The sequence below is a fragment of the Vespa crabro genome, chromosome 1 (assembly GCF_910589235.1).
Source record: "Vespa crabro chromosome 1, iyVesCrab1.2, whole genome shotgun sequence".
Taxonomy (NCBI): domain Eukaryota; kingdom Metazoa; phylum Arthropoda; class Insecta; order Hymenoptera; family Vespidae; genus Vespa; species Vespa crabro.
In genome coordinates, this window is record NC_060955.1 from 24,466,630 (window position 1) to 24,482,584 (window position 15,955).

General features: G+C 31.5%; 4 protein-coding genes and 1 long non-coding RNA gene across 8 annotated transcripts; 3 read left to right on the forward strand and 2 right to left on the reverse strand.

Annotated features, from left to right (window-relative positions):
* The first annotated feature begins 152 nt into the window (after positions 1-152).
* On the forward strand, positions 153-1,040 carry LOC124430762. Its single transcript, XR_006943841.1, has 2 exons — positions 153-361; positions 438-1,040. It is a non-coding gene; the product is annotated as an uncharacterized LOC124430762 (long non-coding RNA).
* LOC124430561 (sodium/potassium-transporting ATPase subunit beta-1-like) lies at positions 834-3,187 on the reverse strand. Its single transcript, XM_046977335.1, has 8 exons — positions 2,785-3,187; positions 2,285-2,476; positions 2,089-2,208; positions 1,791-1,963; positions 1,512-1,607; positions 1,266-1,431; positions 1,054-1,143; positions 834-972 (listed from the first exon to the last, which is right to left on the reverse strand). The coding sequence occupies exons 1-8, from the start codon at positions 2,918-2,920 to the stop codon at positions 965-967; spliced, it is 981 nt and encodes a 326-aa protein (XP_046833291.1). The 5' UTR covers positions 2,921-3,187; the 3' UTR covers positions 834-964.
* A 164-nt stretch (positions 3,188-3,351) lies between these two features.
* LOC124430417 (V-type proton ATPase catalytic subunit A) lies at positions 3,352-9,592 on the forward strand. The gene is made up of 12 exons (XM_046976969.1): positions 3,352-3,485; positions 4,218-4,336; positions 4,447-4,559; positions 4,675-5,040; positions 5,197-5,253; positions 5,363-5,457; positions 5,666-5,937; positions 6,036-6,219; positions 6,302-6,419; positions 6,514-6,794; positions 6,873-7,062; positions 7,235-9,592. The coding sequence occupies exons 2-12, from the start codon at positions 4,255-4,257 to the stop codon at positions 7,325-7,327; spliced, it is 1,851 nt and encodes a 616-aa protein (XP_046832925.1). The 5' UTR covers positions 3,352-3,485; positions 4,218-4,254; the 3' UTR covers positions 7,328-9,592.
* Positions 8,288-11,247, reverse strand: LOC124430603 (upstream stimulatory factor 2-like). Of its 4 annotated transcripts, none has more exons than XM_046977449.1 (5): positions 11,114-11,247; positions 10,838-10,908; positions 10,242-10,516; positions 10,006-10,173; positions 8,288-9,893 (listed from the first exon to the last, which is right to left on the reverse strand). In XM_046977449.1, exons 1-5 carry the CDS (start codon positions 11,224-11,226, stop codon positions 9,675-9,677), a joined length of 846 nt encoding a protein of 281 aa, XP_046833405.1. In that variant the 5' UTR covers positions 11,227-11,247; the 3' UTR covers positions 8,288-9,674. The 4 variants fall into 4 exon arrangements, with proteins under 4 accessions (XP_046833405.1, XP_046833397.1, XP_046833421.1 ...); XM_046977441.1 differs by having other exon boundaries at positions 10,242-10,519; XM_046977465.1 differs by having other exon boundaries at positions 10,980-11,115.
* A 711-nt stretch (positions 11,248-11,958) lies between these two features.
* Positions 11,959-14,650, forward strand: LOC124430447 (ectonucleotide pyrophosphatase/phosphodiesterase family member 5-like). Its single transcript, XM_046977042.1, has 7 exons — positions 11,959-12,250; positions 12,423-12,765; positions 12,875-13,238; positions 13,315-13,524; positions 13,741-13,995; positions 14,100-14,243; positions 14,329-14,650. The coding sequence occupies exons 1-6, from the start codon at positions 12,144-12,146 to the stop codon at positions 14,210-14,212; spliced, it is 1,392 nt and encodes a 463-aa protein (XP_046832998.1). The 5' UTR covers positions 11,959-12,143; the 3' UTR covers positions 14,213-14,243; positions 14,329-14,650.
* The last annotated feature ends 1,305 nt before the right edge of the window (positions 14,651-15,955 follow it).

Sequence of the window (15,955 nt, forward strand, 5' to 3'; positions counted from 1 at the left end):
GCATAAAAGCTTTCTTCTCCTTCATACAATACGTACTACAGTACAAATACGTGCTTCCTTACTCGAATCAATAAAACATGGAAATACTAATTTCGTAGGGATTTTGGTGTTGCGGCTACTTCTGATGCGCACATGTGTATATATATATACGTATATGTATATATATATATATATATATATATATACGTATGTACATACATATCACCCACTAATACGTTAATTCCATCGAATGTACGGTACTTCCGTGATTGTATCTTTTTGCGCGTTTTTATATTTTATTTTAAAGATAACAACTTTCATCAAATTCACATTGACAAGTACTTGAGTATAGTCTCTGGAATGAATCAACCTTGTTATCCGGGTACTTATTTTTTTACGAGTGGAAAAAGTGAACGAAAGTAACTTGACAACGGCAATGTTAACGGTGTTGTTTTTAGGACGACACGACGAATGAACTAAAGAAAATGTTTTATCGATAGTTTCATTCGACAAGTATTGAAATATTAGTATTGAAATATTAGTATTGAAGTATTAGTATTGAAGTATTAGTATTGAAGTATTAGTATTGAAATATGAGGAAATCGAGCAAGATCATGGACAAACGACCAACGATGATAGATTAGTATCAGTTTCGAGAGCTCGCCGGGAGGCGAGTCAGCCCTAGGACGATCTCCTGTCATCACCGATAGTTACGTCTTACAGTTAATATTATTAATATTATTTGAACCAGTAATCCTTTATTTTTGCCAAATGTCATAAATTATTTATATTAGTTTATATATTTTCAAGTGATTTTATATTGATTTTAAATTAATCTTACTTCAAATGAAATATAAGAAATAAAAAAGAAATTAACTTTCATAATCGCATAATAAATATAAATCTTATTACATTCATTGTATTCCTTGCAAGGCGCTTAACTTTGAGCTGATCCTGTGTCTGATAATGTCTGCAGTTAGACCGATCATTTTTCTGCAATATATAATTGTTATAATATATCAATATTTAGTTTCGAAAAATATAAAAATTGTAAAAATAAATATAATCTTTTACCAATAATTATCTGAAAATCCATATAATAACTGGTGTGTTCTATTACATTAGAGGTCCATATTATACATTGTACCGTCAAAAGTCTATTCGCTGGAAAATATTTTATTATATATTAGAAATATCTCTTCGTAATATTCCTATATCCGACAACTTAATCGCAATACGTTTTTAATCGTTCTGCATTGAATTTATGATATTAAAAGTAAAATTACGTGTAAGATTCTTAAATTTTATAGCAACAACAGGAGATACATAATCCTTTTGCCCTCTAAACGGAAAATATTCAATGGGGAAGCCAGGATTAGGAATGTATTCAATTTTTCCAATATGTTCCTTGTCTATATTGTCTGCTCCATTGCAAGATAACCAAATGTAGGCCTATTTTACGTAACATAACGCATACGTATGATCAAAGTATTTACATTAGAATCTTATTTAATGGATTTTGAAGGACGTACTTTATCCGATTTCTTGATGATCCTTTTCAAAAAATTTGGCATATTATGTGGTAATATAGAGGATCGATTATAATAACGCGGAATCCAACCAAGTCTCTACAATGGGCGACATCAAGTTCTTATGAGTACGAGTATAAAAAAAAAAAAAAAAAAAAAAAAAAAAAAAAAAAAAAAAAAAAAAAAAAATACAATAAATAGCACAAAGTAATTGTAATCGTAAAGATCGATTTATAATCGATATTTAATGAAAAAGTAAAGAAAGAAAGAAAATGAACTTACTTTATTGAATTTAATTAGAACACAGGGCTGAATTGGTATTGTATATCCATAAGGGGCTTTTCCGCAAGTACCGAGACTTTTTACATCGAAGAAACAGGGCTTTAATTTACTATATGGTCTCAATTGACCCTCACTGCATTTTAATTCTCGTTGCGAGCTATTCATCGTGTAATCTTTGTAACATGGTTTTTCGTTAATATTTTTTCATTTATTCTTTTTTCTCCAAAATTGTTATCGTACACCGGGCTTGTCATGAACGAAAGAATTATATTTGCGAGCTCTATATATATTTGCGTACCTTTTAGAAAGTCCGTTAAAGCTTGAACGTATCGTTTCGATCGAGCATTTTTATTAGATTCGCTTATCCAAATGATCGGCGAAGTAAGCGGTAATGGAATGTTCGGTTTGTAACCGATTCCTGTGCAAAATGTTAAGAAATAAAATATAAAGGAGCAATAAATGAAGAAGAAAAATGAAATTAACAGATGAATAACCTGGATTTTCGATAATCAACGATGTCGGTAATAGACGAAGATCTTCTAAAAGATTTTTAACATTGAGCAAACCACTGTACGTAAAGAACGGTTTTTTTAAATCCTTTATATATAAAAGGCTCAGGTGCATTTGCAATGCAAATATTAAACCGAGAACACCAAAAAAGAAAAAGTAAAAGATGACCACTTCACCTGTTTCGTTTATGTATATATATATATATATATATATATATGTATATAATCTTATTATTTCTATATCACAAAATATCCATATACGTAACAAGTATTATATATAATTGTTAATTTCTGAGAAACTGAGGAGGGAGAGAGAGAGAAAAAAATAAATTTGCTCCGCTCTGCGCGCGCGCGCGTGTGTGTGTGTGTGTGTGGTGTGTGGTGTGTGTGTGTGTGGCGCGCGCGCGCGCGATAATTGATATAATTTTAATAAAATAATATTGTACTTAGAAAAGGGAAATCATACAAATAGATTATATTTTTACCCCACTCTCTTGCAGTTCTGTCGAAAAATGTCTTTTTTTCATTATTCCAAATAAATCTCAAAATATTTTTAACCGGGCCCAAATCCGGTTGTGGTCTTCTTTCTTTATAATAAGTTTCATCGTGTAAAATAATCATTCCTATATTTTTCGTGATTATCGTACTTGTATAATCAACGTGCACATATGGTGTGTGTGTGTGTATATATATATATATATATATATATATATATTACTTTTTCTGATTCGTGATGTGAAGTGAATCGCGATCATTATTATATCGATAAAATATTCAATTATATATACATGAACCTGTAATATTTGAACGATACCTTTTATTGACAAAAGGACATTTTGTTTTTTGTTTTTATTTTTTCGAATAATAAAAAGATACTTTTAATAACAATTTCTCAAATATTTTTATGTCCAAGAGAATAGTGCGAAGAAAAGTCGGAAAGAATTTCGAATGGATAGAATGTCCAATAAAAAAGATGCAAATACGTATAGTTTTGACTAATGTAAACCAATAGCAATTGTCGTTTAGCAAAGGTCGTTTATTGTAAAGCGCCCGAAGAATTGATTGGCTTTATGCTCAGTTGAAAATCAGCACATCGGCCAGTCAGCTGACCCGTCTTGTGATAGCAGCCACCAGCCTCTAGCAGTCGTATCGGGAGTATTCGCTTTATGAAACGCTGAACGTTGTTGTAAGTTTTCCATCGTTTTTATGTCTATAATTTTATATATTTTTTTACCAATTCTTCTATAAATAAAAACATATTTAACAAAATGTATTTAATCGGTATTAAAAAGTTTATATGTTCGTGCAAAATGCATATTCGCCTAGTATCGATCGATTTACGTTGTCTTACATTCAACGATTCATTTTTATACGCTACCGTATGCTTCTAATAACTATATAAGCTTTAAACTTACATATTTATACGTGTCTGGATTTAATTAAACGCATTTCTCATCTTCTTGTCATTATACGATTGTTAAATTTAAATATCAGCTTTTTAAAATCACTTTCCCAGTGCAGGGCTACGCCTCTTTTTCGTAGAGCCTGCTCTCACGTGAGTTTTCGAAAGATAATATCTCTGACAATTAATTCTTCGTCACTTCTCATTGCGTTACAAAATTCTTTTATATAATATGAAATTATTGGTAAAGATAATATTACATGGGAAATGATTTTTATTTTTATTTTTTATATTAAAACTGAAACATCAATTAATGATAATTAAGATATATATTTTATTCGGTTGTGCCTTAACTCCTGTCACGTCTCGATTCTTAATAAATATCCATCGATTAAACGAATATAATTTCAAAATTCTTTTCCTATTGAAATATTTAAAATCCTATTTAATATTACTTTTGTATTTTTCTTACTTTTCAATTTACTCCTTAGCCTTATTTGATAATTTTTCTTACAGGTAGATATATCACTCAAGCGTATAAATAAAATACACAATGACGAGCCACAGGCTGTCAAAAATTGGACACGAGGAGAAAGAATCTAAATTTGGATATGTCTATGCCGTTTCTGGGCCCGGTTAGTTCATCATAATATTTCTTACTTTTTCCTAGAATAGAACGTAGAATAAGAAATTTCAAGATATATAAAATATGAAAACGAACGAACATATTGTAATTTATTTGCAGTTGTTACTGCGGAGAAAATGTCAGGCTCCGCTATGTATGAATTAGTTAGAGTTGGGTATTACGAGCTGGTGGGAGAAATCATTCGTTTAGAAGGGGACATGGCCACTATTCAGGTATTCCTTATCTCATATATTTAATAAATTAAGGAATTGAGGAATTGCTTTCATCTCTCGTTTTTGAGGAAATGCTTTATTCTCCCTTTGTCTCTATATTATATTTATATAATAGGTATACGAGGAAACCAGTGGCGTTACCGTAGGGGACCCTGTACTTCGAACGGGAAAACCATTGTCGGTAGAATTGGGCCCTGGAATATTAGGCAGTATTTTTGATGGTATACAGCGCCCATTGAAGGATATTAATGAGCTTACCAATTCCATTTATATACCAAAGGGTATCAATGTACCTTGTTTATCACGTGCCGCATCATGGGAATTTAATCCTTCGAATATAAAGAATGGCAGTCATATAACTGGCGGTGATCTCTACGGTATAGTTTATGAAAATACCTTAGTGAAGCATAGAATGATTTTACCTCCAAAGAGCAAGGGCACTGTCACTTACATCGCGCCAAATGGAAATTATACGGTCGACGTGAGTTTTTTTTTTGTCTTTTATATTCTAGGGACTAAGAGGATGAGCCTCGAAGGGCTCATATTATTCGATTTAAATTGACGCGCGCATCTTTGCAATATCGATTGGCCAAATTTGACATCGTCAATTGATATAATCTCTATCATTGCTTTGCAGGATGTTGTATTGGAGACAGAATTTGACGGCGAGAGGCAAAAGTATACTATGCTTCAGGTAAAATCGATGATTATTTGGTTAAGGATATTATTCTAATAAATGATAAATCTAATTTCGCTTCTGTAAGGATACCAAACGATACAAATTTCTTTTTGAAATTTCAAAGGTATGGCCAGTACGTCAACCCCGGCCAGTTACGGAAAAATTGCCGGCTAATCATCCGTTGCTTACTGGACAACGCGTATTAGATTCACTTTTTCCGTGAGAGACCATTTTGAAAATTGTTCTTTAAATAGTCGCCAAAAGATGTAGACGTGTTTCTTTTCTTTTCTTTTCTTTTCTTTTCTTTTCTTTTCTTTTCTTTTCTTCTCTTTTCTTTTTTTTTACTGTTCCATGAATTAAATTATTATTTCTTTGATAGAAACTTTATGTTGTAGTTAATTTTATATCAAGTAAATATAAATTGTAGGTGCGTACAAGGAGGAACAACGGCTATACCTGGTGCCTTTGGATGTGGAAAAACAGTAATTTCTCAAGCTTTGTCCAAATATTCCAACTCCGACGTTATCATATATGTAGGATGCGGAGAGCGTGGCAATGAGATGTCCGAAGTGTTACGTGATTTTCCCGAATTAACCGTCGAAATCGATGGCGTTACCGAATCCATCATGAAACGTACGGCTCTGGTAGCTAACACTTCAAACATGCCTGTAGCTGCTCGAGAGGCTTCTATTTATACCGGTAAAAAAAATTTTCTACTGGATTATAATAGTGAACGCATCGTATCGAACGAACGAACGAACTTATCGGACACTATTAGAAAATTTCGACATTTGTAGGTATCACTTTGTCCGAATACTTCAGGGATATGGGCTACAATGTTTCGATGATGGCAGATTCTACTTCCCGATGGGCAGAAGCGTTGCGTGAAATATCTGGTCGTTTAGCTGAAATGCCTGCGGATTCTGGTTACCCTGCATATCTCGGAGCTCGATTGGCCAGCTTTTACGAACGTGCAGGAAGGTACGTCATCTGTATACAATGAATATAAATTTCAATCGTTCGACTAGATTATTATAATGCAAGTCTATTATATTCATTATAGGGTAAAATGCTTAGGAAATCCAGACAGAGAGGGATCCGTTAGTATCGTCGGTGCCGTCTCTCCACCAGGTGGTGATTTCTCAGATCCTGTAACTAGCGCTACGCTTGGTATAGTACAGGTAAAATTCTTGATTTTTCATTTTGCAAAAAAAGTTTTTATAAATCATTAATTTTGTTGCGTAAATATTATGTACATTATGTTGCGCACTTTAGGTCTTCTGGGGATTGGATAAGAAACTTGCACAACGCAAACATTTTCCATCGATTAATTGGCTTATATCGTACAGTAAATATTTGCGTGCATTAGATGATTTTTATGACAAGAACTTCCCAGAATTTGTACCATTGAGAACAAAGGTAAAAGAAATATTACAAGAGGAAGAGGATTTGTCCGAGATCGTGCAGCTGGTTGGTAAAGCTTCCCTCGCAGAAACCGACAAGATTACATTGGAAGTTGCGAAACTTTTGAAAGACGATTTTCTCCAACAGAACAGGTCAGTCATCGGTATCTATCTTATGCATACCTATGTTATATGATGAGTTTACCCATTAATTATATCCTTTTTTCATAGTTACTCCCCGTACGATCGTTTCTGTCCATTTTACAAAACTGTAGGAATGTTGAGAAACATGATTGCATTTTATGATATGGCAAGGCACGCGGTAGAATCTACCGCTCAATCTGACAATAAAATTACATGGAATGTAATTCGCGACAGTATGGGAAATATTCTTTATCAACTAAGCTCGATGAAATTTAAGGTAAATAATTGTATGACTTGTGCATTATTTCGTGGTCACTTGGTGTGACGACCAAACTCAAGGCTCTCTCTCTCTCTCTCTCTCTCTCTCTCTCTCTCTCTCTCTCTCTCTCTCTCTCTCTCTCTCTCTCTCTCTCTCTCGATGTAAAATTAAAACACATTATACATTTCAGGATCCTGTAAAGGATGGAGAAACTAAGATAAGAGCCGATTTCGATCAGTTACACGAAGATATCCAACAGGCATTTAGAAATTTAGAAGATTAATTTCTTGCGATAGTATCAACTAGCAATGTCACTTGCAACAATCTTGTTGGATCACTTTCATTTTTAGATGGTTTGTGATCAAAGGATATCCCGATTTAATTTAAAAGTAAAAGGAAAGAAAAATCAAAACGGAGAGCAAAGAGAAGGCAGTTAAAGAACTAATCGATAATTTTCTTTCATGATAATAAATTATACTTTAATGAAGCAGTTAAATATGTGTAATGCATTAAATGTACGCTTTTGTGTATATTAGATGATAATGCACCTTTCAAATGCATATAAATACGCCTAAGACAATAAAGCGCGGGATGTTCTTAGATACCTCTCTGTGTCACTTGGGAATGTCTTTAAAATTCTTATATATTTACTTGCAACATTACTTGCGATAGAATCACTTGTAAATTAGGAAATTATATAAAATTAGATGAGATTTCAGTTATGCAATAAATTCTTATCGCTTCCATCTTCTATACATTTGTTTGTATAATACGGATGTCAAAGTATCGCGTGAAATCCTTTTTCTGTCTATAGACAGAATGATAAAGGCAAACAATTATCTAATAGATTTTTAATCTATGGTGAAGATACAGAATATCACTGTATTTTTCACTGAATTTAAAAAGCCGCTTTATGCCGTTAATTCAGTGCAAGAAAGACATGTTACCATTAGCTATAATGTATACAATCATTCATTCTCTTCTCTCGTTAGTGGAGGAGGAAGGAGGTCTTTTCCATTTTTTTTTCTTTTTTTCTTTTTTTCTCTTTTTTTTCTTTTTCTTTTCTTTTTAAGCATAGATAATCAATCATTGCTGTAGTAGAGCGCAAAATGAAAAATTATATACTATATATTTGTTGTTTCAGTAAAACGTTTGACGTTAATTCTATTGTAAAATATGTAAAAAGTAAATAAAAGGAATATCTTTACCAAACGGTTGTATTTTAAAAAAGACAAACATTTGATCACTTTTATCAGATTATTTTAATGTGACGCGATGACGATCAATAATAATTACGTAACAATGCAGTATACTATGTACATTAACGATATATTACAATTATTTACTGCCTAATTAAAGTTTAGTTGTGTTATTTACTATGTATGCGCAAATATCACATTGTTGTTTACACAAACGTAAAAGTACAATTAATACGTTTTACATCCCATCCTAGTTTCTTGCATACTCTATACTACATTATTCGCGCGTTAATATAAGGTAAGTATTAAAAATAAAATATATCCAATAATATTCACAAATATTCAATTGGATATTTGCAGATCAAAAAATATTCATAATTGTGATTGCATCTGTATGACGATGGTCAAAAATTTTCTCCCGATAATTAATCCATTATTAAATTTATCTACACAATTGTATAAACATTTCGAAATAATTACTAAAGAGAAGAATCTAGCGTAAAATCATTGTATCCGATACAATAATGTCTGACGAACATTGGGCCAATTTACTGATTTAAACATAATAAATTCAAACGCGATGGTGATAATATAAATAAGCAATATATTTGTAAACATAAAACACAATAGTAACGTGTTTATACCTTGGTGGTCAATTTGGTTGCAGGTTTAAAAATATACAATATCATCAAGTGGAACACATAACTCAAACTCTCATTATACAAATCCGCTTTGTTTATGATAAAAGAAATTTTTTTGACCTGTTATATAGATTGAGAAAGAACGTACAATTTTATAATATATATAAAACTTGACTGTAGAAACTAAACGTTTTAATCCCGTCTTTGGATTAGAAGAAATATTTTCATATATTAAAATATTGCATCGTGTTTTCATAGCATCGGCAATGCTATCTCTCTCTCGCACACTCGCACACTCGCACACGCGCACACACGCACACACCTATACGCATTCATAAATTTCGGTCATTCTTATTACTTTCAAAATCCTAATTAAATGATAATTAAAATAACAATTATTATAGCGCAACTTACATAGACACTGCTCAAATAACAATATTAACAAAGTATACTTTAAACCACAGCATTTAAAATGCAATTTGCATATTTGAGGTGGTAATAATTATAAAAGACCGTTCATGATTATTTATTAGGATATTCTAATTCATCTAATTGTAAGTAAATATTTAATCAAATTCTGATACGATTCCAAAATCATAGAATTTACTACAAGTCGATGTCAGTTTAAAAAACAGCAAACAGTAAAATAAAAGAGAGAGAGAGAGAGAGAGAGAGAGAGAGAGAGAGAGAGAGAGAGAGAGAGAGAGAGAGAGAGAAAAGGAAAAACAAAGTAGATATTTCTAATTCTTACATGACGGCTAATATTTACATGTTATACTCTAACTCAAAATTACGAACTCAAATGGACATCAGCACTTGTCCCTGAAGATGAAGACAACTGTGTTCGAAGCTGAAGGTTTTCGCGTTTTAATTGCGAAATCAGCTGTTTTAAGGCAGTTATTTCCTGTCTTAATTTTTCATTATCTCGTAAACATTGACCCAAGCCCTGATTTGCTGCACGTAATTCGCCTATGTACTCACAAGCCTTCGCTAAAATCCCTCCTTTGCTCTAACAAGCAAATCAGAAAAAAACATTCATTTTTTTGTAATAATCCAAAAAAAATGTATTACCGTATAGACTAATGAATAAGCGTCTATCTATCCAATCTATTTTCTATTACCTGCGTTTCATAATTTGCTTTTCCCTCTCCACCATTACTGCCTGCGCTGGTATTGGTCGTGGCATTACATTCAGGTATTATTTTTCCCAATTTTGCAATCCAATTATTAATTTTATCTCTACGCCGACGTTCAACTTCATTGTGCGTTGCTCTTCTTCTGTCGTCTCTCTGAAATATGATTTCCATTTGTCCTCTGTTTAAAAGAGAACAATTAGAACTTTATTCAATATAAATACCTTCTTTAAACCAGTAGTACAATTTCTTGGTGTTTCTATTTGAAGAGTAGTCCTTGGAACTAATGACCTAGACGTTTGAGCAGTAGTGAAAACATCATTAGCATTGCCAATGACATAAAACTGTCCATTCAAAGGAGACGTTAACACTTGTACAGTATTGCTTCCTGGTTGTCCTACAGGCAGTTCTATTTCATTACTGCTTGACGTACCATTTACTTGAACCACTCTATAAGCAAGTGCTTCCTGATATCGCATTCCATCATCTCCAACTGCTTCTGCTGATATATAATCGTATACTCGATATGTGTGTGTGTGTGTGTGTGTATATATATATATATATATATACGTATATATATACGTATATATATATATATATATATGTATGTATATATATACGTAGAGAGAAATTGTATGCGTACTTATTAACGTTTTCCATCTAATATATCCCCAACATATTAGAATTTCAAGTCATGTTAACGCATATTTCTTAAATATCATAAATTATAATAATCTATGTTGTGTGTGTGTGTGTGTGTGTGTATGGGAGAGAAAGAGAGAAAGAAAGGTAAGATATAAAAAAGATAGTACCCTTTTACCTTCACAATCAACAATCTCTGCTTCTTCAATAACTATTCCTGTTCCAGATTCATCCTTTGTTCCAACGGTGCTGAAAACAAAATGCTTTATCTGAAATACGTTCGTATAAAATATCATTGCAGTTACAACTATGCCTATTACTTCCACGACTCCTGTCGTCCTACGGCTGTAAGTGCGCACCGTGCACTATCTGGTGACCTTGACGAAACCTCAGGCGGAACAGGAGGAATATGTGTTTTCATCATTAACCAGCCGATAGTTAATATAAACGCTACCTGACATCCTGTTGTTGAAGGTGCTGATCCAAAATGTCCATATTTTCCACCAAAAATGTTTGAATTTGCCAAAATTCACGTGAGCTGGTCACGGGACGCGGCAACGAGGTCATGTGGTGCACAAGATGGCGATTTGCGACTTGTGCACCATCTATTGCTATTGCAATACCCGAAAACGAAAAATTTATCTACGCAGTACTGTTAAACTTCTTTTTAAAAAATGTCAATGAACATTCGATCTTTATTGTACATTGTATATTTTACGAAAAAATGTCAAAAAATAAAATCCGATATATTTTCATGCACAATTATTTCGCGTAAATTATAACAGCATTCGATAATAAAATACATTTCTCAATATTATCTCGATGAATTAGCGTTATATATTTCAACGTGACATATTACATATTTAGATTCATTTTATAATAGATATATGTATATTTAAATATTGCGCACACTTCGGTAAACTGACATAATTTCAATATGTTCGATGCCTTAAGTCGATATGGTGTTTTCATGTGAAACAAAATCGAATGAGAATACAACTACATTATCAATAAAAGTATTATAGGAAATGGTAAAGGGAAGAAAAGTGACGGAAAAGCTTCCAAATAAAGCGATACATTCGATTGTATTATTCAGTTATTAGAACAGATCGAATTATAGTTGTTAATAATTAATAAAAATCGTATTTATAACCTGTATCTGAAATTCAAAAATTACAAGTTTGCCGCCCTTTTTGTTTAATCCCTAGAACGAACATTATACAAGTTATAATGAAATATTTTTGTTGGCGTTCTGATTGATCTGACAGTCGAGTGGGTGGGCGGGTGGTGAGTGCAAATGGGACAATAAAAAAAGAAAAAAAAAAAAAAAGAAAAAAAGAGAGTAAAACTTAATATATATTCGAAACGCGTTAAGTAGTACCGTCAGAGCTATGTTTTTAATAAATACAAAGGACAATAAGAGTGACTGAAATTGTTTTATGATGAAAAGTTTTATTATCCTCCATTGACATATAGTTGTAACTATGATGCTCACGATTACTTTATTTCTTTTTATTTTATGTAATATTAAACAAGGTCAATTTGTATCCGTACATCCTAAATTATTAGTGGTATCATATGATGCTTTTAGGTATGAAGCTTTGCATATCGCATGCATTAACATGCGTATATACGCAGACACACACACACACACACACACACACACACACACACACACACACACACACACACACACACACACACACACACACACACACACGGTCACCCCGTTAATAGTACGTTTGAAGATTATTTCTTTCCAGATACGATTACTTCAATAAAAATGTTACGCCTTATATGAATAAGTTGAGGAGCGAAGGCACGCATGCCGATTATATGATGAATATTTTTGTTACTAAAACTTTTCCAAATCATCATACAATGGCAACTGGATTATATGCAGAAACTCATGGTGTTGTTGACAACGAAGTTTATGACCCTGTCTCTGGCAACATTACCAAATATTCGTCACAACTTTATCATTACGACAATAGGATTCTACCGATTTGGACAATTAATGAAAAAAATATAGGAAGACATAGTGGCACAATGATGTGGCCTGGTAGTATATTTGAATATGGTGGCATCACTCCTACTTATGGACAAGTATATTTTTCATATTACATATATAATATTCAAATATCCCTTTATGTGTATAATGTATTTTGTAAGTTGTATTTTACAAATTATTATTAAATATTATCATTTTTTCAAGGCCTTTAATGATACTGTTAATTGGGAAGAAAGAGTAGATACATTGATATCATGGTTTCTAGACCCCACAATGCCAATAAATTTAGGAATATTGTATATAGAAGAACCAGATTATCATGGTCATTTCATTGGGATAAACAATTATTCTTTTAATAAAATTCTTGAAAAATTAGATCAAATTACAAAATACTTACATATCAAATTAGAGCAATACGGTTTAAATGATGTTAATGTTATCCACTTAAGCGATCATGGGATGGCAACTGTTACATTGGACAGAATAATAGACTTGAATAAGTACATTAATAGTACTGATTATACTTTTGTAGGAACATCACCAGGTTTACATATTTATCCAAATCGAGGTTAGTTTATTACCTTTTGTAAGTTACTTAATTACACAAGTTACGTTTTTCATTTAATCCAATTATATTTATTCAGGAAAAGAAGAGTTAATATATCAAAATCTGAAATTTGCTGCAGAAGAAACAATGAATTTCAAAGTTTACAGAAAACACGAAATTCCAGAAAAATATCATTATGGCAATAACAAACGTGTTGGCCCTATTTTTGTTATAGCGAACGTGGGATATGCGTTTCAGAATCTTAACGACACTATTCAGTTTTATAAGAAGAAGTTTAATATCACTGGTAATTACTTATACATTGATACGTAAAAATCATGCTTCCTTTGTACATCATTTCCAATTCCATTTAATAGTTACAAGTTCAAGTGATAATAATAATAATGATAATAATAATAATAATAATAATAATAATAATCATAATAATAATATTAATAATAATAATAATATTGTTATTATTATAAGAGGTATATATTTTTAAGTAACATGTATTCTCTTACAGTCGACAGCACATCAGAATTTGGATTACATGGTTATGACAATGAAGTAATAGAAATGCATCCAATATTCTTTGCAAAAGGACCTGCATTTGTTCCTGGTTGCAAGTTGGAGCCATTTAAGAATACTGATCTGTTTCCTTTATTTTGTAAAATACTCGACATAAAGTGTCCAAAAACAAATGGTTCTTTGACAAATATAAGCAGATGCCTTAAATTACAATCTGATAATATTTCGATACTAACTTATCAAATTATATGTAAGTACATACTTTCTGTTTTATAATAGGTATATGCGCGACGACGAAAATCTTTATTATTTACAAATAATTAATTCATTTATGATTAATTATGTATATTTCAGTTGTAGGTATTACACTTGTTATAACACTTATAGGAATTGCTGGAGCTATACTGATGTTTGTAATACGGAAGAGAAGAGTAGAAAGATCTAACTATAGATACAGAGCTATATAGAATATGATCGGCTTTCGGTTCGGTTATATAAGTATGTGAAAATTGGATGATTAAATATATTTCCATAGTACAATTAAATATTGATATCTTTTGATAAACGCATTTCTGTTTCGCAGGAAATTTTATTATAGCGTTGACGGATAAATTTGTAAAAAATGTGATTTAATTAAACTTGTTTCTTTAATTTGTTCTCAAATAAACAATACACACCCCCACAGGGAGAGAGGGAAAGAAATTTTATCAACACGTTTTAACTAAAATTAAGTTTAATTGTTTGACATTCTTAGAAAATTAAATATGCAACCAAGATTTTGGAATAAAACAAGTAACTTAAGAAAAAATATATCGTGGGTACACGAATACGGTACTGAATTATAATATTTTACTAAATATTTGTACATTTATTAGTTAATAAATGAAAGGATAAATGTATAAAAAGTGCAGAAAGATACATTTATTAAACATTTATAAACGCTTATTAATAATCGTCATTGATAATCGTTATTAATAACGAAACAACGTAATAAAATAATTTAATGAATGTTTCAATCTTGCGTCGATCAATATTGTAGCGTTTTTTTTTTAATAATACGGTTCAATATGAAGAAAGGAAAAGTTGAAAACATATCTGTATTTGTTATTACTTGTTTCTAAAGCGCTATTATAGAATATTTTTAATTCAAAGAATGTAACATCAGGATGCGTTACAATCAATTTGCGAACGATCATATAACAGCTACCATTTAATGCATTTATAAAAAAGGTTGCCCTTCGAAGGGTATCATAATTTAACAGCAGCTCTGAATATTTTATCTTCTGACGAACAAAATGCAAGTCGAAAAACAAGAGTAAACAAATCTTTAGATTATTTTAAATGATAAAGGAATTCCTTAAAACGCACAAGATGTAGGAATTATGTGCGGTGGAAGAAGAAATACAAAGAGTAAATGCAAATATTTTATTACGAAATATTGGAAAAACATAAAATAATTTTAACTTAATATTAAATTCATTTCAATTAATGATCACAGAGTTGTTGGCTACACGTAATATCGATAAAAAGGAACGATAGATTGACTTTGACGAATATCGAAACAGTTTTCTTTTGCCTCCCGAAGGGTAAACATCTCTTTCCATATAGTTAAACTTAAATAAATCATTATTTCGATAAATTTAGAATTATTTAAAACAATTGAAACATACGCGTGTAGAATTCAAACTGATAGCAAATTCATTTAAATATTACGTAGTTCCAAACAAAAATATTTAAAAAAAATGTAAATGAATATTTAAATAGAGTTAAATTTTCAATATAATATTATATTATACTCTTGCGACACGTTGGACTTGAAATATTTTCCTTTCAGCATGTGTTGATCGTTTAATACCAACAAGAAGAAGGACCATTGGAATGACAATGCGAGTTTCTACGTTAGTCTACTTTCGTACCCCGAGGAGTAAATATCGAAGTACCCTCTCTCACTCCGTACCGCTACATTTAATCATCTTACAGATATGACAGTTTTCTAATTGTTTAAACAATGCACAAATACACTCGGGGTACGATGAGATAATAATTAAACAATATTATATTACTTAAAAGGTTACATAAGTTCTTTAAATGCGTTAGACAAAATAATTTCCCTTCAAATTTCGTAGATCGATAATGTCAGCAAGATGGACCATTGGAAGGACAATGCGAGTTACTACGTCGGTCACTTTTAGGAATAAACGTCGAAATGC

Coding starts and splice junctions, on each gene's coding strand:
- LOC124430561 (XM_046977335.1), bottom strand. CDS start 2,920: ATGATTATTTTACACGATGAAACTTATTATAAAGAAAGAAGACCACAA. Junction 1,608..1,790: donor TTCTAATTAAATTCAATAAA/GTAAGTTCATTT, acceptor CGCCCATTGTAG/AGACTTGGTTGGATTCCGCG. Junction 1,144..1,265: donor AAAATTTAAGAATCTTACAC/GTAATTTTACTT, acceptor AATATTTTCCAG/CGAATAGACTTTTGACGGTA.
- LOC124430447 (XM_046977042.1), top strand. CDS start 12,144: ATGATGCTCACGATTACTTTATTTCTTTTTATTTTATGTAATATTAAA. Junction 12,251..12,422: donor GTATCATATGATGCTTTTAG/GTATGAAGCTTT, acceptor ATTTCTTTCCAG/ATACGATTACTTCAATAAAA. Junction 12,766..12,874: donor TCACTCCTACTTATGGACAA/GTATATTTTTCA, acceptor CATTTTTTCAAG/GCCTTTAATGATACTGTTAA.
- LOC124430417 (XM_046976969.1), top strand. CDS start 4,255: ATGACGAGCCACAGGCTGTCAAAAATTGGACACGAGGAGAAAGAATCT. Junction 4,337..4,446: donor CTATGCCGTTTCTGGGCCCG/GTTAGTTCATCA, acceptor ATTTATTTGCAG/TTGTTACTGCGGAGAAAATG. Junction 6,220..6,301: donor TTTTACGAACGTGCAGGAAG/GTACGTCATCTG, acceptor TATTCATTATAG/GGTAAAATGCTTAGGAAATC.
- LOC124430603 (XM_046977441.1), bottom strand. CDS start 11,226: ATGACCTCGTTGCCGCGTCCCGTGACCAGCTCACGTGAATTTTGGCAA. Junction 10,909..11,113: donor CTTCAACAACAGGATGTCAG/GTAGCGTTTATA, acceptor TTTTGTTTTCAG/CACCGTTGGAACAAAGGATG. Junction 10,520..10,837: donor AGAGATTGTTGATTGTGAAG/GTAAAAGGGTAC, acceptor ATTATATATCAG/CAGAAGCAGTTGGAGATGAT.